Source organism: Myiozetetes cayanensis, unplaced genomic scaffold, assembly GCF_022539395.1.
Source record: "Myiozetetes cayanensis isolate MyiCay16 unplaced genomic scaffold, myiCay2020 scf12, whole genome shotgun sequence".
Lineage (NCBI taxonomy): Eukaryota > Metazoa > Chordata > Aves > Passeriformes > Tyrannidae > Myiozetetes > Myiozetetes cayanensis.
Genome location: NW_026086826.1, coordinates 16,321,193 through 16,347,357, shown reverse-complemented (window position 1 = coordinate 16,347,357; position 26,165 = coordinate 16,321,193). Strand labels below are relative to the sequence as shown.

General features: G+C 40.3%; 1 protein-coding gene across 2 annotated transcripts in view; it reads left to right on the top strand.

Moving 5' to 3' along the window:
• TGFBR3 (transforming growth factor beta receptor 3) overlaps window positions 1-26,165 on the top strand; it is a 110,024-nt gene that overhangs the window by 23,775 nt on the left and 60,084 nt on the right. For both annotated transcript variants that reach the window (XM_050306961.1, XM_050306960.1), the window contains exon 3: window positions 21,909-22,093. In XM_050306961.1, the coding sequence (XP_050162918.1) occupies window positions 21,909-22,093 (185 nt within the window). The remainder of the gene's footprint in view (window positions 1-21,908; window positions 22,094-26,165) is intronic.

Sequence of the window (26,165 nt, the reverse complement as noted above, 5' to 3'; positions counted from 1 at the left end):
GTGCTCAATGAGAACTTGGTCCTTTTCCAGCCAGGCTTGTGGCACTGGCAGTAGGACTGAGAGTGGTGGGGCTGTTGAACTGCTCTGCCTGGATTTTCTCAGATTATGAGTCAGGTCTGTGTTGACCTTGGGGGGCAGGGGATGGGGGTGTTTATTATTCAGTTGTTTGTATCCAATAGAAAATGTTGATACCATGCTTCAGTTGATCAGTTGGGGGTGGTGGCTTTTCTAAAGCAGGACACAGTGAGGCCTACGCTTAACCAAGTGACTTCACTTGCAGTGTAATGTTCAGGCTGCTTCTGCACTGTACAGCCAGTAAATTAGCACAAATCTCATGAGATATTAGTGAAATAGTGGGTGTTAACTTCCATTCCCTTCAACGAAATTAAACCGTTGGTCCACTGATAGGAAGAACAAGTTTCATCCGGGTTCCCGTGTACTTATGTGACAGCTTTTGAAGTCCTAGAAGTGGCTGATTTTCCCTGAACCGTCATGATTGCTAGAGCAAACACAGGGACCCTTGAAAGTGGGTGGCAGGGATAGTGGAACCTCCCTTTTTTGCAGTGGCTCATGTTTGTACTGGGTCAAAAATGAATTTTCTCTTACAGAAGTAGAGTATTGAAGTATTGTTCAGGTATTTTGAGTAACTTGATCTGTGATCACCTGGTGGCACAGACATAACCACAAAGTAAAATATAGCCTGTCAGAACTGGAACATGTGGCAACAAAACCATTTGATTTAGTGGCATAGCTATACATCTTTACTCAAAAGTACATGAAAAGCTGACAGAAGCACTTTTTTTGTTCGTGTAACTTAATGTAAACTGTATCCATAGAAAGGGTTTACCAGCTTAGCAGAGTTTCCTACAGTGATATACAATACATTATGAAAAGGAAATGCACCACTGTACTATGCAATGTTGAAACTTTTATGCTTTTCCTATGAAAACTGTTGAATAAATGAGAGTCAGCAGTCCTTGTCTGGGCTCTGAGCTGGAACCTTTCATACTCAGTGCTATACCTTAAATGCCATGGTGTAAGCAAGTGAAAGCTTGAAATGTGAGCTTGTCTAAACCCCACCAAACCGTATGATTTTATTTGACCCTGCATTAGGTTTTTTGTCTGCTTGTTTTTTGCTTGTATTAAGATACCATTTATTAAATATCTAACTTTTGTCAGTCCCTACCTCTTGTTCTTTCCCTCAAATCAAAACCTGATATTACCTCCTAATTATGAATATGTTGAAAGAGATTGTTTGAATATTATTTTTTTTCTACAAAAATGATAGTGATAATTAAAATATGTATATATATGGGTATGTGAGACACATAGCAGTGGCCACCTTCAGGCTGTTGTAAATTCCAGCAAACCAGATTTTACTGTCTGAACTGCCACCCCCAAGTGCTGACTCAGTGATAGCTTTTACGTGTACCTTGAATGTTTAGCAGGAAGAGGTATTACTCATTATCCCCTTTCTTCCCCCCCAGTCCTTTCTGGAGGACTGTTTGAAAGCTTGCAGAGCATGTGTGAGGCTCCTCAGACTGCTGACTCCACTGCTAAGTTACTTTGCATCTGTTAAGTTCCAGGATACTGTGACTGTTTTCTGAATAACGCTATCCTTTACTGACTGTACTTAAAAACAAACTGTGCTGTTTTAAGTGTTGCCAAGTCACTTTGAAAGTCTCACTGTAAGGTTTCTCACTGCTTACCCCATATCTAGGGCTGGGTTCTTCTTTTGGTTGAAAGGGAAAAAGCCATCCTGCTCACTGAGCTACCTGCTTCCAGTTAAGTCATGGGACAAGAAATCTTCTGTGCTCTTGTGCTTTTACAGTTGGTTAGCATTTTGTGAGTAGTTTTTACAGAATCTACCTGCTTTTTTTGTCCCCTGCAGTCTTCTTTGTTTGATTGTTCAAGGAGGAGCAACTGGAGTTTTTGTGTACTGGAAAAGACAGCAAATTGTACTCCATCACAGGCAGTCAGGTCCCCCACGTGTTCCCTGCCATCTGTAGTGTCAGGGGGCTCTTGCCTTCTTCATACAAGCCCTTAAATGGGAGTTGAACCCTTGCCATACAGGGAGGTGGATTTCAACACCTGTGGGGTCTCTGGAAGGGAAGTACTTCAGATGTGTGTGAACATTTTATATTTTTGTGAAACCTGAGTTGGCTTTGAGGTTCCCTGAGACTTTTTTTCCATGTAGCAATGATACCAAGATACATGCCTTATAAATGCTACGTTAGCATTGGGCACAAATGACTTGTTTCCTGAGTTAAAACTCCTTTCCCCAACTTCCCGTAAAAAAAAAAAAAAAAAGGGCAAAAGTTAATAAAAGATTATTGGAGGAGAAGAGCCATTGTGATTTCATATGGAGGCCATCTCAGTTCTCCTTTTATATCTGATGCTCACCTGGGAGTATACACTGTACCTATGTCCAGAGCTCAAATTGTTTTCAACTTACCATTAGTTTTGAAAATGCATTTAACAGTTAACTACCAATGTGCATTGCTCCTTCTGGTTACAGCTAACAAGCAGCTGGGCAGTACATTAAGAAAGTTTGGACTCAGTTAACTCTTGTAGAACCACATCTCTGCATTTTTTCAAATGCCCTTGTAGAATTATATGGAGAGAAATCCAGTAGGATAACCCACGGGGCACGTACTTAATAAGCACATACTCAGTGAGCAGAAGGAAGTCAAGGAGGAGAAAATCATCCGGTATTTTGGAAGGGAAGAAGGGCTGTGATGAGCGGGGTGTGAGTTGTCGCCTAGATAGAAAGTAAAGTTAGTGGTAGCATTTAGTAAGAAACTCCTGAAACAAAACTTTACCTCAAGGCCAGTGGAAAGAGATACATTAGTGAGTGATTAGTTTTAGAGCTCTGGCTGATATTGCAGATGGCCTTTTGAGAGACATTTCCTAAGTGAGGAATTTTATTTGTTTGTTGAGAATGATTTTGTTTCCATCTGGGGTTTGTTTACTTTCTGGTGGGGTTCTGGAGAGCAGAAAAGAACCTCAAGGGTGTATTAGTTAGTGTTTTATTTTACAATTGCATATATATTCCTTTATGTTAACTTTAACAGTTTTGAAAATCTCATTACTGGACCTACTCTGACAAAATTTACATTTTTAGTAATTGAAATCATGCTTATCCACTGATGCCTTTCTCTCTTCAATGAAGACAAGGCACAAGTATAGGATATATACGGCCAGATCTTTGTACATGTGGCTGCCATCTGCGCGAGCTAAATTACTCCCTATGAATCAGGCGTACAATATGCAAGCTCTCTCTGTTCTCTATAAAGTTCTGCTCCCAAGTTGTTTAGAGTCATCCTTTCTTGCTCTCCATTTAGTCCTTCCTCTGGCAAATCTCCCATGGACCTCATCTGGATTCTTGCCTGATTAAGGACTAAGAGCTTGACCTTGTGAGATAATAAAACCCCAACATCCCCACAAGGATCTACACATTTCAATGGGAGTTGAAGGCAGTGTGTGCTGCTAAAGTGTTCAGCATGTATGCTGGGTTTAAGGTAATGATTTCAGGACTTGGCTGTGTTACAGTACACATACTTGCTGGCCCTAACTTGATTAAAGTAAGTTATTACCATTATTTGAATCCTCTGTGGAAAAGAAAACACATAGTCTCTCTGTGGATTTTGTGGCTTATTTAGAATGAATTTTCATTTTCTGAATGTGTATATAGAGTTGTTCCTCACCAGAAAATTTCAGTTTATTGGTACTCATTTTTTAGGAGCTGTTTTTCTGAAAGCAGGGATCCAAAAGCAGAGTGCTTTGGGAAGAGGAGGCAATGAAATTGTAAGAACTAGGAAGGGTTGTAACTTTGACTCTTATGCACACAGCCTTCCAAAATGATTCACTGTTTCCTTAAAAGATTTCAGTATCTCCAAGGTTTTGTTAAAAACAAAGAAACACAAAGCTAATTATCACATCCCGGAAGAAAACACATTACCGAATTAGACCATATAATGAGATAATGAGCACAGTTGGGTAATGACCTTCAGCTCTTTGTGTGGATAATACCCTTTAGGCTTTTTTTATTTTAACAGAGCAGACTACCTAACACTGAGGCATCTGGTATAAAAAGAAAAACAGAATTCCCACAGAACCTCACAGTTTAGAAGGGGGAAAGAAGTATTGAAATTCTCATGCGAACCCCAAATTAGCTCTTAATTTAAAACCAGGTGAGTGTATAATGCACTTGCAAATTTCTTTCATAAGAAAAACCAGTTCTTTAGCATTGTATTACTGTTTATAGGCTTCTCTCTGAATGCTACTGCACCTATACACAAAAGGGACCTGAAACTCAATTTTAGGTTGAAAACATAACCTTTAAAAGACAAACGTTTCATGAGTTGAAGGCTACAGCATAACTACAGGGTGCCTACCAAGAAAATAAATTTCTATTTAAAAGCACACACCAAACATAAGTAGTATTTAATAAAAGCAACATTTGTTGAAAACAAACATATTTGTCACTTAAAAAGGCTAGGTAGATTTTCTTGTGGTAAAGCTCTTTCAGTCTTTCAAGACTGGCACTTCTGTATTTATAAACATTTTTTTGGTGCATATACTTTTTTTCCTCACCTATAATTGGCTTCACACAAGGTTCACAGGGCTGGGTGTCACTGTGATTGCACACTTGGTAGTATCTGGTCAAACAAGATAACACTTGTGTGTCAACAAGCATGATGTGTTTTATCTTCTGGCGATGTGGACTTCTGTTGTGATGACCTAGTGACACACAGTGTTTATACAGATAGGATTAGCTGAGCTTGGATGCTTGTAAATCAAGCAGAATGGATTGCTACAGCCCAAATGATGGAGCCCAAAGATGGTTTAATGAAAAAGAGGTGTGAAACAAAGACTGGCAAAGGTGTTCTTGAACATGCCACCAAGAGGGACACTGACAGGCTTGAGAGGTGAGCCTGTGAAAACCTTGAAGTTCATTAAGGCCAAGTGCAAATCCTACACCTGGATCGGGGCAATCCTGGGCACACCTGCAGAATTGGTGGAGAAGTGATTCAGAGCAGCCCTGTGGACAAGGCCTTGGGGGTGATGGTTGATGAACTCAATATGAGCTGGCAATGTGCACTTGCAGCCCAGAAAACCAACCCTAACCTGAACTGCATCAAAAAGACTGTGACCAGCAGGTGGATGGAGGTGATTCTCTCCCTCTGCTCTCATGAGATCCCACCTGGAATATGATGTACACTCCTGGTACTCCCAGCATAGGAAGGATATGGAGCTGTTGGAGCAAGTCCAGAGGAGGCCATGAAGTTGGTAAGGGGAAGAACACCTCCCCTGTGAAGACAGGCTGAGAAACTTGGGGCTGTTCAGCCTGGAGAAGGTTGTGTGGAGACCTCATAGCAACCTTGCATTATCTGAAGGAGCTTACAAGAAATCTGGAGAGGGACTCTTTACAGGAACTGTAGTGACAGGACAAGGAGTAATAGGTTCAAACTGAAATAGGGGCAGTTTAGATTAGGTAAATGGAAGAAATTCTGTACTGTGAGGGTGGTGAGACACTGGAACAGGTTGCCCAGAGAAGCTGTGGATGCTCCATCCCTGGCAGTGTTCAAGGCCATGTTGGATGGGGCACTGAGCAACAAGGAGTTAGTGGGAGGTGTCTCTGCCCAAGGCAGGTCCCATCTAACCCAAACTATTCTATGATTCTGTGGTTTTAAGAGGAGGGAACATTTGTCCATTTTGCTGGCAACTGATAAAAAATAATCCTTCTAGTCCAAATTTTCCCTAAATAATTCAGAGATTTTAATTCCAAGAGAGTCTGTGAGTGTCTGTTGTTTCCCATGTGTGGCTGGTGTTGTGTCAGGGCTGGGTTACTGTGTTCAGGGGAGTGGGAGATCAGGCAGGGCCTGGGGCACCTGCTGTACTGTGGCACTGGCCAGGTGTTGTATGATTACATATTCCCATCATCAGTTCCTCTTCCATTAAGTTTGTTTAACAGTAGACCTATTTTTCTTTCTTTTATTATAAGGAAGATGTGAATAAACTTTAAGTGGTGTTTTTTATGTAAAACATTAAAGAGAACATGCTGTGTTAGGTAAACAGGGTTAATTTGAAGTCTCACTTAAAAACCACCGAATTATTTGCCTAAGGACAAGTTCACTTTATCAACTGTGAAATTTCTCTTGCCCTATAAATTAGTGGTAATAATGTTAACAGGTTGTAAAAGGGGAGAATATAGCTATGGTCCCACATTAGTGCAAACCATTTATCTTGAGTTCTAAGCTGCACTTTAAATAACAGTTACATGCTTAGGAAACCAAGGCCAAGCATTTCAAAAGTCCCAGATCCTCAACTTCTTGAAAATATTCAAAAAAATATTTGTCTAGGCTTATGGACCTGGAATTTCTGGTTTAAGTAATCTTGCTTCAAGATAACTTCACTGTGATTATGACAACACTGAGCAGTGGTGGAATGGCCTGTGGACTAGTGGAAGGTGGCTTGGTTGTTTTTCACACTTCAGTATTAGCTTAACAGCTGAGTTTAATATGTAACATCACATTTTGAAAACAGACTCTGTTTAGAGTGTGGTATAAGCACCGAGCTTGTTAAAATGCAGGTATTTTTTCTGTTGCTTCTGGTCAGCCTTTTTGTATGGATGTTCAAAATAGATTTCTTAGGCCACTTGACCTCTGTGCTTGTATTCTACTCATTCTGTTGAGTCAGCCTTATGGAGAGGGCAAAGTTCAATTTCTTCCAGTTTGGGGAGGAAAAAACAAAGCTGGTTTCTGCTTTTCATAATTTCAATCCAAAAGCAGTTGACTTGAAGAGAAGATCTGTTTATTTAGTTGTCTGAATATTGACAGTTTTATAGGAACAGCAGCATGAAAAAACCCATGCGCTTGATGTGGACAGATATTGTACCCAGAAAATGAACCTCTGGATGTTACTGATGAGAAGATGTTTATTTTTATTTATTATTTAAGCCTATGATCTATGAGCTTGGTTAAAGCTGCTGTTACTGGTGTTGAGTTGCTTACAGGTGTTCGGAAGTTCAGGACAAATGTCCATGTACTGCATGGATGCAGGTACTGCATTGCTATATTAGAATGAAAATACTGCTGCTTTTAAAGGAAAGGTTGGACATTTCAGATCATAAATTTCAGCTCTTTAGTGGTTTGGGGTTTTTGTGTTTTTTTTTTTTTAATTACCAACTGACAAATGGTCACTTCTCTGCTTTATATTGAAAAAAGTTCAGTGATTGCAGAGCAGGACAGCATTTCCCACTGATCCAAGAAGAGTTTATTCCAAGCTCTTCTACTTCAGGGTATTGGTGTACAATCAAGCTCTTCTGGCTGGGGCCAGAAGACTTTGACTTGAAACTTCCTACCTATTTGTAAGTGTCTCCCTGGACATACTGTGATATTTTAGCAAACCACCCTGTTGCATTAGGTGAGGGATGTGGTGTGATAAGTTACTTTAGGTATTCAGATAGGATGGTGGTCTTACGAGGTAAATATGTAGAGAAACTGTCTGCAATAGTTTTTGAATCTGTAGCATCTTGTATACATGCATCTTGTCCCATAAAAAGATGCTGTAACAGTAACCTGGGATAATGAGAATCTGTAAACCAAACAGGATTTACTTGGGATCTTTTTAGTCTGAACAGTGAATAAAACTTCCTGATCCTCATTTACAACTGTTTTTTAAATAGCATTTCCATGCCTACCCTTCCCCCCCCACCAAAAAAAAACTAGGGGAAAGTGTAACTTGGACTGAGAGCTGAGCTGGTAAAAAAAGCATTGGATGGCTCCTTCAGTCTCCTTGAAAAATTATTCTCTCTGGATAAAAAGCATCATGTTAATTTAAAAAGAGTAAGTAATTTCATGGTATGCAAAGAAGTGTACCATGAAGTCCTAAATATGCAAATGAAGTGACAACATATGCTTTTAATAAATTATTAAACTCATTCAAACTTAAGACTTCTCCCACATCAGGTCTGATATTGCTACATCTGAGATGATTCTTTGCAGTGTAGCTGTAAATGCAGTTTCCAGGAGTTTAACACAGGAAGTGGAGGTGAGAAGGCGAGGGGAGTGCTGAAGTGCAGTGTGGTTACCACTTAAAAAGGAGGTAGCTCCAGTCTTGTGTTCCACCTGAGGTGTTAAGTGTGGGCTTACAGGAACACTGGTTAGGGAAGCAATTTTAAGAGACCATGTGTCATGACTGCAGTGTCCTGTCATTGTAAATGGTGACTTTAGTAGTGCTGAGGAAAGTAAATGAAATTCCTTCAGAAAAAGCTTTTATGTTCAATAACAACCATCTCTTGCATGCTCTTCAAATGTGCAACAAATACCTTTATGTGACTAAAGTGTGATTCATTGTTCTCACTTCCACTGACTTTTTTGTCAAATTTTTTGTACAGATCAACTAACTTTGAAGAATGTGTGTGTGTGCATATATATTTACACTTGCACATATATGTATATGCATGGAACTTAGTGAGATACCTTCTTGGTAATCAGAGCAGTTGCTAAGCTGTGATTGTTTTGTGTTCTCCACCATGGAAATATTTATTCAAAGTGAAAATGCATATGGGCTTTTGAAAGTAGTAGTTTGTGTTACTGTTGTGCTGATCTTGGACTAGAGGGAAGCTGCATTTACAGTCAGCACATTTTCTAAAATCAGCAGTATATCTTTCTAGGAAGGTCTTTGCGTTCAGTCTGTGGTTTCATGAGCACAGTCAAATCTGGAGGCTCCCTGCTGCCCACAGTAGGGACAGGGGTGCAGGTTGCCCACTGCCCTGGGTGGGAGGCAGCCCAGGTGCTCTCCAAGCCTTCCTCCCTGCTATCAAATGCTCAAAAGACCAACAGGAACCTGCATAGCTAGGCTAGGTTCCTGTCATCTTAGTGAGTTGAATCAGTTCCTGGGGAAGGCAGGTTTGATCATCATGAAAATAGGCATAAGGTAGCTGGAAAGTGTTGGTGGGAGGGAGAAGAGAGGTGAAGAGAATGAGACACCCTGGGTTTGGTTGTCTTGTGATGTTGGATGATTCATCCTGTCTCACCAGTCTGCAGTGTTCGGTTTCACTGGTTTCTCATTACCTGTGGAAGTAGCTGTGTATAGAGGTCTGCCATTCCATGATAGACCATTTGTGTCCATCCACTTGTGAGGGCGTGGCACGCTGTGAGAGCGAGGCAAAGAGCCGTGCCCTGCGTGCCAGGCAGTGTTTGTCACCTGCCAACCAGCCCACCTGCTGCCTGGGGGCCTGACCTGGAGCTGGGCTTAAAAATGATGCCTGTGGGGATTGGCTCACATGGGTAAGGCCTATTGCCATGAGAACTTAAAGGCAGTTGTATCTCTACTGTAATGGCACTTCTCTTTTGAACAGAGAATGCAGTGTTTTTTTTATTTTTGCAATTATTTCCCTGTCTTGGGGGTTAAAATAACTTTTAGCTGACCTTGTTACATGGCAGGGAATTGAATATTTGGTAATAAGTATTTTAAATAATGTTTTAAAGATCCTGGCATGTGGACTTTAGAAAAAGCTCTTTTGTCTGGATCTGCAAGATGTCATTTGACACTGTTTACACAACTTAGGCAGATGCCTGTGGATATGTATTAGCATATTTTATAAGCTTATTATTTAGCTTAAGATAGTCAGGTCTATATGGGATTTACAGTATAACGCATATATTTTTCAAGGACCATGAAAACTCACTTAATACAGGACTTTTTATTATTTTAAACAAAAATGTCGCCATGATTTTTGGGGAATAATTGGCATATATGGAAATAGTGAAGATAAATGCTTCTAAAAGCCTAAATTAGGTCAGCTGCTCACAATACTCTAGAATCTGTCTGCACATATTTTCTTTGCTTCCCAAGTTTTTCCTTTTTTTTTTGATTTTTGGTGTACTATCACTCTAAGTTAAATAGAGAGGAAATTTTAAGCCAGAATATAGAGTGACTTTGGTAGTTATTTCATGTTTTAAAAAAAGCAGGGGGAAAAGTACTCAAAAATTTTCAAGCTACGTTTTTTAAAAACTTGATGGCTGGGGGGAGTTCTGTACTTGGGTGGTTCCTGACCTACTCGGCATTGTGCTAATTTCTGTCCCTTTGTTTTACACCAGATGTGCCTAGAGCTCTCCAAATATTTTATCTTTGCTTAATTAGTGAAGAAAAAATTGTTTTATTGTTGATGCTTAGTGAAGGCTACTCTGATTGACTTCTGTTCATAATAGCTTGGAAGTGTGGGCTTTCTTTGTCTTCTGGAGCAATATCTAGGGTGTGTAATCAGCCCTCATATTTTTTTCAAGGACAACCATGCACCTTATCTATTAGACTTTTTAATTGAATTTGTTATAAAGAAAATGTGGTTATACAGACCACTTACAAGCAGCTGAGCATCAGTGACCTGTGGACCACTGCTGTTCCTGTGTTTATAGCCCCCACTGGAGATTCAGATGAGGTTTGAGCTGTCTCCAGCACCAACCTCTTTCAGCCAAATTGTCTGAAATACCTTGATGAACTTGGAAAAACATTTGACAGCATTTTCCTTATGGCTATCCAATAGGGGAGTGTGGACACTGTTTCCCTGTCTAAGGGGATGCTGTCCTTGAGTTCAGGACAGAGCGAGGTCTTTGCAGGCATTCCTTTAGCACTGGGGCCAACCTGGTGTTTTCTCTTCATTTTTAGGCACAGAACCTTGAAAAATTTGGGGTCCTTCCTAGTTAAAATCAAACTAGATAATAAAATTCACAAGTCTAAAGAGAAAACCTGTAGCAGGGCATATTCCAGGATGGTTTTCCTTGCTGATCCTACAATAGAGGCTGAGCAGTTGGTTAACCCAGTGGTGGCTGGGAAACAGTACAGTAGATTTTGCTTCTTTTTTTTTTTTTTTTGGTATATCTCTTTTCATATTTTTTGAGACAAGACTGCGACTTTTAAGTGTTTTGTGGAGGGAAGTTTTGTCTTGCTTAAGCACTTGATAAGGATCAGTTTTCGAGCTTTGTGCAGACATTTAGTGATAGTGAACTCATCCTTAAAGGGTCAGTTACAGGAATTCAGCCTTCAATTGAACTTGTAATCTTGTTATTTCTAATTAGGAAGAGGCTGGTACTCTTTTATTTATGGAGCCATCTTCCCCAAGACTTTTTTTCCTTTCCTTTGGCTTTTGCTGCTTCTGAGATCCCCACTGCATTTGATGGGACTCTGAGGCGAGCAGTTGCCAACTGCTGCAGCTGGGAGACAGAGTAACAAAGAAATGTTTCTTTATTTTATGAAAGGGCTTGTCCACTGATGAGGAGTTTCAATCCATGTGCAGCTGAGGAGATGGGAAAGGCAACCCCAGCATGTCCCTGTCTGGCTGGCAGCACGCGAATCACGAGTTTCAAAGCGGCTGCTCTCACTCTGGCTCTGCGTCCAGCAGCGGTGTTTATCAGATCTTCCTGACATACAGTGCTGAGCAGATGTTCCCTTTTTTAGTATGAAGTGATGTTTCTGACGTGCTAGCTGAGATTAGGAAGGGGAAGGCTTATAAAGTTTCGTGCCTGAGTGAAGCACCGATATATTAGCACTAAAGGGCTTCTGACAGGCAAAACCCAGGGGAGGAAAAAACCAAACCCCAAACCAAAAATTCCTCTCTGTCCGCTTTTCTCTGGGTGCCTGGTGTTGCAAGTAAGGTCCACATGCTTCACTGGCCAAGGATTAGAGGCAGTGACTGCTGGCCTGTTCTTCCAGTGTGCTAGTCACAAATGACAAGTCCCTTGTGCAGCTCAGGGCCCAGTGGTGAAGTTAAAGCAGAAGATGATTGCATGAAAGTTGCTGTTGAGCTGAAAGCTGTACCATCTGGTCCTCTGCATCTCGGGGGTTGTCAAAGAGATATCTTTGAAAGGAAATCACCTCTCTCTCACTCTCCAGATGTGCATGCATCCATATGCACGAGCATCCAGAATTCACTATTCCCTCTCTGAAGACTAAAATATGACCTGCAGATAATCCAATTGACAGGTAAAAGCAAGAAAGCTTATTGGAAGAAGAGCCCTTTATATGTAGGTGTAGTGAATGCCAAGTACTAATGAAACTGAGGGGACTAGGTAGGAATAGTTTAATGGAATAATAGCAGTTGCATACGAAAGAAAACAAATCACTGATAAGTGTAGCAGAGTGGTGGAAAGGAGCTCATAGATGGGGAGAAAAAAAGGCACAAACGGAGGCCCCTGTAAGTTCAGTGTGTCTGTGTATGTGAAGAAAAGGAAGTAGTTTGGACCCAGATAAAAGAAAATAAATAAAAGGGAAATTTTGACTATGCTTTTACTTTGGAGCTTGGATGTCCTATCAAAAGTAATGCTAATGTTATGAATTAAAGAAAAATGTGTTAATGGTTTGTAGAATTGTGTAATACTGTAATTGTTTAGGAGTGTTTGTCTAGCAGTTAGAAAATTTTCTAAACTGCAAGAGTAGTTATCAGCTCTGTGGTTGGTATTCCCCCATAACCAGTTAACACAAAGCACCTCTAGTCTCTCCTGATCTCATTGAGGTTGCTGTCATTAGTCATCAGATAAGACTTTGGATATAAACTCTTCACTGCATGGTAGTACCCCTCGGACAACCAATGTAGCACCGTGGATTTGTGGGCAAAAGGTGGCTGCATATGTAGTTGCAAATGGAATTCAGTAGGGATCAAGCATGTGACAGCTACTTGCCATTCTGAAAAACTGCCATGATTAAGAAAAGGGCAAAAACCCCAAACCAAACAACCAAATTAACGTAAGCCAAAAATCTTACCCCTGCCCCTACTCTTGTGTATACCTTCTGTAATCTATTACTGTCTATTTGGGTGCTTTTATTTATACCTATTGATGCTGCCTGAGATGGGATTCCAGCATTTCCTGTGTTGGTTCAAAAATCATTACAACTTGTATTGGCACTTTAAGGAGTACTCATGAGTATAGAAAGAACTGAAGTATACATTTGCAATTCAAATAGGTAACATTTTGCTGAGAGAGACTCAGAAGACTTGTTTTCTTAGATAAACAGAGATTGCTCAGGTTTAATTTATGTTTTCATGTGTGTTTTTGTGCATACTCTTTGCTGAATTCCTGTATGGCTGATTGTGAAAGTGATTATGGTTCTCTTTTTACCTTCTGAAACTGATTTTCTGAAATCTGGAATTTCCTTCTCTGTCATCTAAATTTACTCATTTTCGGGAATACAGTAACAGCAGTAGTGTGGTTAGGATGGTTTGAGGAGTTTTGATATTGATTTATTAAAAATACAATGTTTTGGAAACCTATTTTAGTTATTTTTGCTCTAAGCAGGCGTCTAGTTTTTATGGTTTTGGGGTTTTTTTCCCTTTTGGCCCTAATACAGGGCTCTCATGTAAACCAAGCAGAATGCTTCCTGTCATTTTCTGATAAAAAGTGCACTTCCATTCATTGTTTCCATGCAACTTCCTATCCTTTCTACGGTAAAGAGGGATAAATCTGAGACAATTTATGGGCTATCTCTGGGGAAAAGAAACTTTTACAACATGAGGTTCAAATGTTGCTGGGAATAATGAACAAGGACTGTTAGAAATAGTTTGTGTTTGTTCATTTCTTCCTCTTTATACAATCACTGGGCTGAAGAAAACTTCATCCATTAGCAGTGATGCAAACGGAATGCTGAATTTGGCTCCTCCATTAAGGCTGTTAAAGTGCAATGATTATTTGCATTTTAGGTACTGCTTGTTATCTGAAATAGTTCTGTATCTTTTACAGCCTTGATACAAATTTGTGATGAAAGTCAGGTTTCTGACATACGGCTTGTCTGGGAGGCAGGGACCCCTTAGTCTGAGTAACGCTGACCACTGTTTAAAATAGGATGGTCCTTCATGGGACATAAGATTTGCTTGAAATTTGTCTGTTTACTACTACTTGAGGATAACAAAGGGAAAAACTCAACAATGCTTTTTGAAACTTTGGTGGACTACTTTGTTTTCGGTTCTTTGGCATGGAAAACAGAAATTGTGCTTTCTGGGTTTATTTAAATGAAAGTCAATGCATTCATGCTGTTATGTTTATAGGGATTAAAAAGATACTCTTATGTTAGTGAAGTGTTTTCCAAATACTTGCCTGGGAGAAGGAATGGGAGAAGAGCGTGTGTGGATGAATTTGCATGTTCAGACATGGAAAAATAGTAGAGAAGAGTTCCTGTAAGCAGTGTTTTGCTGCAGACCTCAAGAGAAGGTAGGGCTCTGACAGTACTTCTGGTCAGAAAGAAGTACAGCAGAGGTTACATAAAATGTAGCTCTGTGGTAGAGTACATCTGTTTTTGAAAGACTCCTTTGTTTTCCAGGTGCAGATGTTTGTTTTCCAAGATTATGCCTCATGGGTAGCAATGTCTTGAGATTGTGCTCAGCGGATGTTAAACCAAACACGTTTTTCATTCATTGCCTTTTCTGTTTAATTAGCTTAATATGTGTATAAACAAGACAGCAATAGTGTCTGTTTCTTTTGTCAAACAAGGTACTGACGGATTGACACTGCCGAGCTTTGCCTTCCTTGCTCAGGTATTGAACTGAATTTTTCTGTATAACAAATGAATTTGACTTTGACATTTAGAATTTTTCATTAAATGGATAGTTTAGGTATAATTCATATTTTTTAAATAGCAGTACATTGCTGCAGAAACTGAGTTTTATTTGATAGTTAACCTTTCCAATTCAACTTGCATCAATTTTATGTCCTGGTAAGAACAAAAGATAATAGAAGCTTATTTTTTAAAAAGTGGGAGAAAGCATTTCTGCTTTCAAAATGTAATTTGAATTTTTTCCTGCATGGAAAAAAAAAGTGTGGTCTGTGCAGGTAACACCTGGGATTATATCATCTCTGCTAAGCAGAGGAGATAAACTTTATGCTTTTACCAGTGTTGAGGAGTGGGGGTGGATATTTCACAACAGATCCACTGGAGAGGCAAAAAAGTTTATTTTGTCTAGAAGGAGAAAACAGGATGATGAGTTTGTACCAAGCATAAGAGCAACCCAAAAAGGTATGGAGCATGTCATCTGCAGGTGTGAATGGTTCCCAGTGGGCAGGCAGAAGATGCTCAATAGACTTTACTAGGTATAATAATGGAAATGTCTAGAAAGACTGCAGATCCAAAGACATTTCAGATTAAGTGTATCTAATGTGTTGAAACAGCTGAATAGTTGGGTCTGTATTTTGAATAAGTCTGGGCAGAGTTGGTGATAGTGGAATGACAGTTAATTGGGGATGGTAGATGGGGACAGAGAAAACGTGGAGCGAGGGTCCAATTGCAACATAGCATTAGCAGTGGCAGTCAGTCTCAAGGTGAAGTATTCAGGTTAATGCATCGTTTCAGAGAACAGTTGAGTTTTTTCTTCCTTGGAGAAAGGGCAAAGATGCAGAGATGGTGTCATGGAGTTGCTGGAGATTTTTGGGCTCAGAGTGCTGGAATGGGAAAGCTTTGCTGTGTTTTTGCACAAGCACATGTTTTTAGTTAGTACAGCTTGTATATTTTAACTCCTTGTACAACCAAGTGTTGCCATCTGTACTGAATATATCTTGAGGATATATTTTTCCTCTTCTCAGTTTAAGTTTTATAGCTCACTCATTTCAAATAGATATCTGTGGAGTCTGGTATCTTGGGTGTGTTCATTGATTGGATTGTTTTTCCAAAATAACCCAAATCAGTCCATGTCCATGAATCTTTTCCCTACAGTTTTAAACCTCTGCCCTTTGCCCCAGCGGTAATTCAATCAAAAGTAGTTTCACCATGAAATATATGTGCTTTTTTCTGACAAGAAGCCTGACAGAAATGTGACAGAAAAAGAACTAAAAAACTCCACGCTTTAAAATTTATTTCTTAAATGTAAAATATCAGAAATGCTTTTTTTCTTTGTCAGAACAAATCTAAACCCTTAGTTACTCCCATGCATTTCTGGCTATGTATTAAGGCAGAAAAGTGATATGGAAGCACACCAAAGTTTTGTTTGTCAGTGAATTTCTTTCTCCTCCTTACCAAAATTATGGCAGACTAGCACAGTATTGTTCTGCATCACACGTGCTGTGTTTCGCCCGAGTTGCAACTGCTACCATGACTTGTATAGAACAAGAAAATGTTTTCTTCCCCAGCCGAATAGCCTGGAAGACACAAAAATAAATAAATCAGTAGTAGATTTGTACAAATATAAAATCCTTTACTTTAGTCTTGCACCTGCCCTGTATGAAGGTTCAGTGTTCTCTACCCTGCATCATTTTTATGGTGGTCACACTTATTCAGAGAGGAAAATTGTGTAATCCAGGAATAGGCTTGGACAGCCCAGATCCTTGTTGTTGCAGATCATGGTAGAGATGCTTCTCCTTTTCATGATCAGAAATACTGCAGTTTCCTGTATGCTGCTGCCTCTTGACACAATGCAGTGTAATATTTCCTACCATCTGATCTTGTCTTTTCCATCTCTCAAGGCTGCTTTGCCAGAACTGACTGATCATGAGCAGAGGTCTTGCCCAAGTGCTGGCTTAGGAGTGTGATGCTATTTTTTCATGGTCCTCTGTGCTAAAAGCTGTTCTTCATATTAATGGTGGACATTGTCTATTATCCTCTACACCATTTGAATTGCTAGCAATTTGGCTTTCCGGGTGGTCTTTTGTCAGCGGGCATGCAGGAAGGAATTTGGTAGTTACTGTTGAAAACCACCCATGCTAAATAAGTAGTAATGACTTATATTTTCTCTTTGAATGATAGACATCACTTCTCTCTATTATTTGCCTCGACCCTTGAGTATATTTTTTTGGTATAAATGCTTCCCTCATTGAGAAACCCTTTATGAGAAGAAGGTTGTGTAGGTGGTAACAATTATTCCATGTAGAATGATGTCCCTTCGCCCATGCACTTACATCTATAGAAATGAGTGATGAAAGTGATAGGAATAAGTTATGCTTGCTCAAGCAATTCCATGGAGCTTTTGAGTTCAAGGGAACATGGCTTCCCCTCCCTTTCATCATTCAAAAGTAGGTTTGAGGATCCTGTCTTTTTTCTTCTTTCTGGTTTCAGTCATCATTGTCAGTAGCTGATATAAGAGAATGCCCTTAAATTAACCTTCTCCAAAAGAACTTTTGTGAAAGTCTGTCATTTGGGCATACTGAAATCTCTGCTTTAGTTAGCCTCTTCCACATCTTAATGTGCATTTCAGCATATAAATTGATGAATTCTAGCAGGATCTGTAGTAATTTATATTGCTTTGTACCTGACAACATAGAGATCCCTGGTGTTCCTCAAGTTAGATTTTGACTTTTTTGTCTTTATATATAATGACTAGATTTGTGTCATTCCCTCATTCAAAAATTAATTAAAATAAATCTCTCCTTTTTCTGAGGAGTGCTATATCCCATTGGTGTGGCTTGTACCCTCTGGTGTGGCATATGGGAGCCATGCTAATGTGCTGTGGAGCCCCCAGCACAGATTCACTCAATTTGCAGGAGCTGCTTACACTTTTCAGCTGACAACGCTGTAGAAACCACCATGGGAATACAACAGAAAGTACATTAGCCTTTACTATTTGAATAAATCCATCACCGTTACGTGTTGGTCTTGGGTTGTTGTATTATCCCCCTTAGTGTCTTACTCCTATTCCTGCTACCTTCTAACAATAGAACACGTGTTGTTCATTAGTAGCATGGGTGATATGGGAAACAAGAATGTTGAAGTTGTATTGAATACGTTCCAGATGTTAGTATCAAACATGGTTGGGTCTGCACTGATTTCCTTCAAAATATTCTTGTTTTTTGGAAGTGAAAAATAATTCAATATTGAACGATTCTCTAGAAATCTGAATTCACTAAACATTTGCCATTGTAAACCACATACCTAATAAATGGTTCACCTGCTTTCCATCTTCTGAAGGCATTAAGCAACTAAAATTTGATTGTGGTAGGAGCCAAGATTTGCTAACAAGATTAAGTGGTTGCATGCTCCAAAGTTAAACAAAAGCCCAAGGATGGCTGTGCGTGCGCACTTACATTCTCAGCAGAGAAGGTGCTAAAGGCGTATGACCACACTAGAATGGATAAACTGGAAGATACCTTTGACTCTTTAAGTGCCAGATTGATGGGGATTGTGATGCGGGGAATATCTGTACATGTTTAGAGCTGAAGAGGCAATCTTGAGGTGTTAATCGGATGAACTGACTCTAAAGTGTTGATGATAGTGAATTCGGGCAGGATGTTGGTGTCTCTGATCATGGTGAGGTTGGCAGGAACAAGGTGTGGGGCTGTAGCAGGAAGCTGGGAAAACCCAATCCAGGGGTTTGTGCTGGGCAGAACAGTGAAACAGTAAAACCCAGGCAAGATGAGGCTGTGGTTTCATGTTGACTTTCAAATATAAATAAGCAGTGTGGAGGTGATAAACAACCAGATTAGTAGTGTCACAGAGAGGGCTTTCTGGTTTTTTCAGAGTGGTAAATATACGTTTTGTAGGATTTAAACTACATAGGTGAAGTAACTGGCTCTCTAGTCAGAGAAAGGTGGCAGGAAGGAAGGAAGATGAGGAGGGGTCTGTGAAGGAGCCAAAAGCTGCTAATTTGGATGGAGGAGAGCTCTTACTGCTCTCACTGGAGTGACAGTGTCTTGTAGCAGCATCTGCCTTTCTTTGACTGGGACAGATCTGCAGCTATGGTAGGAAGGGCAGGAAAGAAACGTGGCGAGTGAATTTTGAGCAAAAACCTCCAACCTTGCTGGGGTGTAGGCAGTGTAAGAATAGACTAAAATACAGCATAAATTGAGAGATGATGGCAGAAGGAGAGATCTTGTGCCATGTACAGGCTGAGCATTCAGTGGACTTCATGATCCAGAAGTAATTTTTCCTTTCACTTGGCACTACCTCCAGGCATGCCAGTGTATGTTGGGCATGGCACTACACCCTGGTTAGTGGTTGGGCAAATATGCGAATATCAGTGCATGAGAACTGTGGTTTGCTGCTGCCAGCATGTTTAAGAGAAATAGTGTTTGTGGGAGTCTTGAGTTCCTAGAAAGGGAAGAATGGGCCCAGGACAAAGCTACACAGGCAGCTATGTGAAACTTGGCAAAAATGTGACAGCTGGAGAAACCTCTCTGCTATTTACCCTACCAACATGCCTTGTAACACGGGCATTATCCCAGCTCTGTGGTTTGACTGTAGTGGAGCAGCCTCCAGGAGATACTCTGATCTTTGGGTCAGATTTCAAGGGCCGCATATTGGTCACTTAGGAGGCTGGTCTGAAAGCAGCTCTGTCAAATGCAGTAGCTGCCCCAAAACGTTGGTTTCTTACACTGAGCACTTTAGAGCAGCTCTGTGCACCCCTTCCCTCAAAATAGAGCTGCTGGAGGTGGCGTGGCCCAGGCCAGCAGGGCGTGTGGCCAGACACTGTGCAGCCGCACTGGTGTGGGAGCGGGCCTACACCAGTAACCCTGCTCAGGACTGGGACAGCACATGGGCTCACTGCCAGCACAGTGATGGGCTTTGTGCTGGAGATCTGGCCCTGTCCAGCCAGGGTGGAGTGCAGGCAGAGCAGGCATGCCTTGGTCTGCCCGTCACTCTGCAGATAAGCCTGGCTGCGCATGGTTATCCAGGATGTGAACTTCTGCTCCCTCTGGGAATGTTTCCTTCTTGCATGTTGAGCAGAAGAGAAGATTTTGGAAATGGGATTTAACATACGTTTGAGAGGGAGGCAGAGCCTGAATGTACCAGTCACCATCATCTTCAAGTGGATGAGTCCTTGTAGGAAGTGAGGGGAATATCCAGATGTCTTCTCCTCTAATTTGTTACTGCATGGAAATAGGTGTTCACAAGGAAATCACGAAGGAGGTATTAGCTCTTTCTCCTGAACTTTTGTTAAGGAAAGCTCATGTTTTTGTCAGTAACTCCATTTCTGATTTTGTTCAGTCTTACACCTTGTTCGTTGTTTGTGTTGTGTGTTATGATTGAAGCATCTTAAACATGAACTCCATTCTGGTCTGCAAGAAACAATTCAATAAACAAGTTGCTTGGCGCTCTGTTTGCTCCCTAGCTCAAGAAATCCTTGTGCAGTTTAGAAAAGCTTTTTGTGCAGGTTGTGTAACATGGTCTGCTGCAGGACTTACGGACTGACACATGAGTGGCTGGGCTAGTTGGTTAGCAGGATCTCTGGTCTGGTCCTTTACATCAGGAAAATGTGGCTTCTCTACTGGTTGTGTTTTTGTTATTGTTACGATTCTAAATATTTCTTTAAACATTACACAGGGCAGCTTTTTTATGGATCTTTTTTTTTGTTGTTGTTGTAAACTGAGTATCATTACTTGGACTGGTCCCATTTTGTATGCGTATTCTTTAAAAGGAGTTAAATAAAAACCAAAAAACTTCCAAGTCCTCCAGGCTGGTGGTCAGTGCTACTGCCAAGCTCCTCATTTAGAGAGCAGAAAGTTTGTTTATGCTCTGAACCCCAAGCACAGGCATGTGTAACTTATGCCTTGAGCATTGCCTTTACAAATATTCCTGCTCTGTGGGAGCTGGTAGGACATGCACTACGCACTGGTGGGTTTCAGGAATGGCCCAAGGCACACATGGCCCGAGGCACTGCAGAAATCTCCCTGTGCTCAGGGGCTTTGCTTCTTCCAAATAGTCTGGTTTAAGATGGTCTCTTTGACTTCTAAATAAATGCCCAGCTGCAAATTGTATCTTGAAAAAACTGTGGTTTTAACCAGTAAAGTGTAGGTCAGTGCTAATATAATTAAACATTGTTGTACACCAAAGTCAGATGATCTCTAGTGCTACAATATCTGACTCTAGACTTGACAAAACCAGACAGAGCTCTACCATTTGATCAGCGGAGGATTTTCTTTAATTTTGAACTTTTACTCAAAAGAAGCATTTTACTTCAGTTGCAGATGTACACTATCTGGAAAAAAATATGCTTCTAGCTTATATTTCCTTTTAATGCCTGGCAGCCTCTGAACTGACTGGTTCATGTGAGTCTAATTCTTATCTGAGTGACTTTGGTGCAAATTAGGGGTTAAGTCAATTATGTTCTTCTGTGACCTTCTGAATCAAAAACATGCTGTATCTGTTACTGTCAGGGGTGGGTTTGAGCAGTTTTGGAGAAGCAGGGCTGTGTTTCATAAATATTTGTCTTGATTTAGTTTCCTGAGATATAGTTTAAATGTAAACTGCTCGGTACGTTTCAGCCTTTGCGCTATCTTGCTCTATCACATCACACGGTCTCACGTACTATATAAGAGTGTGGCACTACATCATGCTGTGCTGGTTATTTGAAAGGGCGTACACTCTGTTTTGGACTAGATATCTGTTATCAGTGTAGATAATTGCTGTCAGACACAAAATAGACTCAGTAAACAAACATTTCATTTTATCATGTGACAGATGCCTGCTGTTTTGTACAATGTATTTGAACGACGTTCACTATAAATCAGCTCTGCTTCAAAAGCAATAAATCCAGCTCACCAAATCCTTCCTGCTGTAATTACCTTTATAGTAGAGATTAACTTCTCATTGTTATATATACGTGAATGCATTTTTCAGTGTTTGGAGATAACAATGTCTGACACAAACAAATAATTCACATCTAAGACAAACCAGTTCCTCTGACTGTTATCACTGGTGGTGGTTTGTTTTCTCCTTGGATTCCTCTGTGGTAGCCAAAAGACTACCTTCAATTTTGGAATTCCTACTTGACATTTAGACATTCAGAGAGAAATGAACCAATGAGTTAGCACATTCAGGAGAACTTGAAAGGGCAAAAGGAATAAATGTCTTCATTTTGCAGAGAACAAACATGAAACTTCTGCTTCTGTTCCTGTGGGTTTTCTGAACAAAAGGATGATCATTATTTGACAAGTGTAAATGATGTATTGCTTTTTTCTCCAAATAATGTGTACCTATGTCTTCTTTTTCAGGTCCTGTGCCTCTCAGTGAATGTGTCTTATCGCCTGTTAACAATTCGCACCCAGTCCATGCCTTATTGGAAAGTTTTACTGTCTTATCTGGCTGTGCAAGCCGAGGCACGACGAGCCTGCCACAAGAAGTGCACATCCTCAATCTCAGAAACCCTGAGGAGGGTCTTGGCCATCATGAAAGAGAGGTAAAGGGGAAATTACTTTTTGTCCCTGGTGACAAGTATGTCTGCAAATAGCATTGTTATACATTCATTTGCTGAATAAAGTTACTTCTGAATTGTCACCAAAATACTACAAAGAAGCACTGCAATTCGCATGAATATTGTCCCTGTGCTTTACATGTTGTGCAAGTAAGCTGCTTCTCTACCCAACCACCCTCTCCATCACCTTTCACAGCCATGAAGTATACTTAAAAAAGGTGGTGGGGTGGGCAAAGGAAATAAGAAACAGATTTAATTTCCAACGGGCCTTTGCAGAATTGGCTGTCTTCAAAAGCAGATCGTTTACCTAAATGTGTTCTAAATTAGCATGAATACCTTTGGATCCCTGCCATGACCACTATATACAAATACTGAAATGCAGATTTTTTACCTCTGTAATGCAGCCTTAATGCTTCACTGAGGGGGGGCTGCTGAACAGAAAGCAAGTGTTGCTGACTATGGTAGTCCAATTACTTTTGTGTGTGTGTGTGTGTTGCACTCAAAGGGATTGGCCAGAACTATAACTGTTCTGAAAGCAATAGCACAAGAAGAAAATTTTTGATTTTAAGTTATGCTGTACTGTTGTTTACTCTCAAAACACACCAAAACAGAGTGCCAAAGTGCAAAGAGAACATTGCAGGCTATGACAGCTGAGCTTCTTAGTTCATGTTCTTACAGTGTTACACACACAAATCCTTAGTACTGTGTCCTTTGAGAGCAACATGTGCACACAATTAGGGAATTTGTAATGAGGGAGCAAAGATGCTGATTTTTGTTGAAAATGGGCAGAAGAGTACCCTTGCTGTGGGGATATGGTATTGGGAATTTATAACTTCTTAGTTACTAAAGGGTGCTCAGGGATGGGATGACGCGGGCTGCAGATGGAGCTTGTACCTCCCGAGAGACCAGAGTGAATCAACTGCCAAGTGCACATTTGCATAAAGCCAAATCTCCCTCTGGTGCCGCTGGCACTGCTGACGTAAGAGGGCAGTTTTGCAGTTGTGTGCACGCACAGCGTGAGCGAATCATGCACGAGGGTGCAGGCTGTGCCCCTACTGCCTCATCAGCTTGACAGAATGGTAGAAGATTTAAATATTTGGCTTTGAATAAAAATACTTGCTGTTGAGTAGAAAGAGGCTGCTTGTGCCTCCTCTGATGTGCTTATGGTAAGAAAGCAGTTTGCCCCTAAGCTGTCTTGTCTCTGTACTTCAGGGATACACCAAAGTGTAGGGCACAGAATATATTTTGTGATTTGTAGTCCTTAGCCTCCTTCTCCCATTTCCCAGTCAGTTCCCAGTCCCAACCCTTGGAGATGGCTACTCTAAAAACGCACAGGAAGCTGGAGCAAGGCTTGCTGGCAGCAGTGTCGAGCAGAAGAGTGTAAACAACTTGGAAAGATCAGATTTTACTTATAGGATCAGACTCTGAGAACAAAGCAGAGCAAATGTTATCTTTTCCATTATTGCAAAACCAACTCCGAGTGGCTTTCTGTCTAAAAGTAGAAAGTATCCAAGTTACATGAGCTTGATTTACCAACTGAGGTATTTCCTGTTGCCTGCAAATGCTGATAGCAAAGGTAGAGATCTGTTTGTCACACAGTATTTCCAGTATACTCCAAGAAAGAAACCAGTGCTTTTGTTTGATATTACATTAGTTAGATTTAGCAGCATCGAAAGCATGTTTAAAATAAACCCTGTATTTACTCAGAGTTGGCTGCAGTTCTGATAATGTGAAATGCAAGATCTGAAAATCTTTAAGTGAAGGCTTGCTTTGGGGGAGGAGGCTGGGTTTTGTTTTGCTTTTAACCTGCCCTGTGCTAGAATACTGCTAAATTACACATTCCTTACTTTCTGGGAGGAGTGTAAACTTCCCTTAGCAAATTCCTTGGAGGGCTCATGCATTAAACATCCTTGTGCAGTTATCCTGGTTCTCATAAATATGCAACATACATGTATGCATTAATTTAACTCACTTTGACACTTGTGTAGAATATATAGACAACAAGGGTTTGCAAATTTAAACATTGGGAGGGTGGCTCATGTGAGGGGGGTCAAGGCAGGGGGAAAATGTGGTCCTCCTGTAACACACCCAGGCTTTTCAGTAAAAGTTAGTAAGGTTTGGGTGCTTTTTCTTCCTTGTAAACTGGGGCAGGGGGGTGGAGGAAGGAAAAAAAGACAGACTGGAAATGTATAGGATTATGTATTCTGAACAGTCTTTGCAAAACTGAATCAGTAATTTAGCACTTTCATGTTAAGGTTGAAATCTGTTAAATGTAAGGTCATATCATCAAATGCTGTAATCTTATCTGTGATCTTCAAGGAATTTGTTTGTATTTTACTTCATTAATCCCTGTTGGGGTGACATCTCATATGTTAAAACTGGGAAGACACTTTCTACAAGTAAGAACTCCCGAAGTTCCAATCTCTTTCAAGTATTTCTTAGAAATGTCTTTTATCACAATTCATATTTGGCCATGCTTTATCATAGGAAATAGAATACGGGTGCATGTAATAGCCTCAAGTGTTTATATTGAACTTGGCATGAAAAATGCAAGCCTTTTCTGTTTGTTTTATTTGATCAAATATTCCTGGGGAAGTGAGTGCGTGTGTGCATTTCTGTACTGATCTGGGTCTCAGCTGAATGCCAGGAACTACTGAACTCTTACAATAACTTTCTCTCTGGCTTTGGGTATCTTCACTGCTTCAGTTTCCCAGTTTTTAGAAAGGAGACAGTTGCTTTCTCATGGAACCGCTTGTTCTGAAAAAGAATTAGTTTTTGCAGAGGCACTTGGAAACGCTAGGGATTTGCACCAGAAAAATGTGTATAGAAAGGCAAAAACATTTTAAGATGAAAGTCACTCCTTAGGTGTATTATCAAGTCCTAAGTTAATGAAGGACTCTTTTATTATGCCTTTCAGTTGAATTTCCCTGAGCTGCTTTAGGCACACAGTCCCAATTGAAATAGTTAAAGGGGGGAAGGAGGGGCATATAAAATTAATCTCATGTGAATACTTAGGATTGAATACATATGAATACATGAAATCAGAGTTCCTGGCAATGGATTCACTATTGTTTTCGTTGACATCCTCATCCTCAAGACCTTTAAGATGTTATGCCTGATACAGATGTTTAACATGTGTTATGTGAAATGAAGTTCAGGAAAATCAAGGACTTGTCTTTATTTTTTATAATTTAAAGTAATACCACTGAGGCTGTAATAATTTGACAGACCTTTTTCCCCACTATTTAATCAGTGCTACTTGGCAACAATTTATTAATAATTTTTAAAAATTTCTTTTGAGAGTAAACCTGATGTTAGTTCCTGGAACAGGTTAATTATAATTAGCCTGATACTTGCTAGTGATGTATCTGAGGTACTGAGCTGACCCACTTAAAAGTTGTAAATTGATGGGCAAAATTATTTCAACCCACTATTTAGGTACTTTCTGAAGAGATCCTCTAAGCTGAAAAAATGTGACAGGGAAGGACTCTGAAACAGTCACCTAATAATGTATTTCTACATTATGATTTACAGAGTATCCTGAATTCAGGATAATTCTTCTGTATCATGATGGGTTTGTATTTTAGAACTATGAAGATCTGGGTTATGAAAAGTGATGAAAACCTAGTTAATTTTGTCTATTATTCTAGGTATTTACTGTGTTTCCCAGTGTGTTTGTTTTAGCTGTTTTCAGAAGTTTAATACCACAACAGCCTTACCCAAGGCTGTGTCAGGGAAAAATGTTTTGTTTCATGCTCAGGCATCCAGAGATCCGGGAACAGCCTTGAGATTCAGCTCGGATAAGGGGTCTGCTTTCTGGGTGTATTTTAAACATGCTGACCTGTGGCACTAGTGCCACGGTCAGAGGGGACCTGGAGGTCTTGTGCTGACAGCAGGCAGGAAGGGAATTCAAGGTTTGTTATTCGATAGCTGGAGTTAGTGAGGGTTTTGTTACCTATTCATTTGTTTGGATAGGTACACACTGCTGCATGTGGGTATACGTAGTATTTCTGGTAGGTCAAGAGGTCTTTGCTTTGAATTGAAATATTTGCTGCTT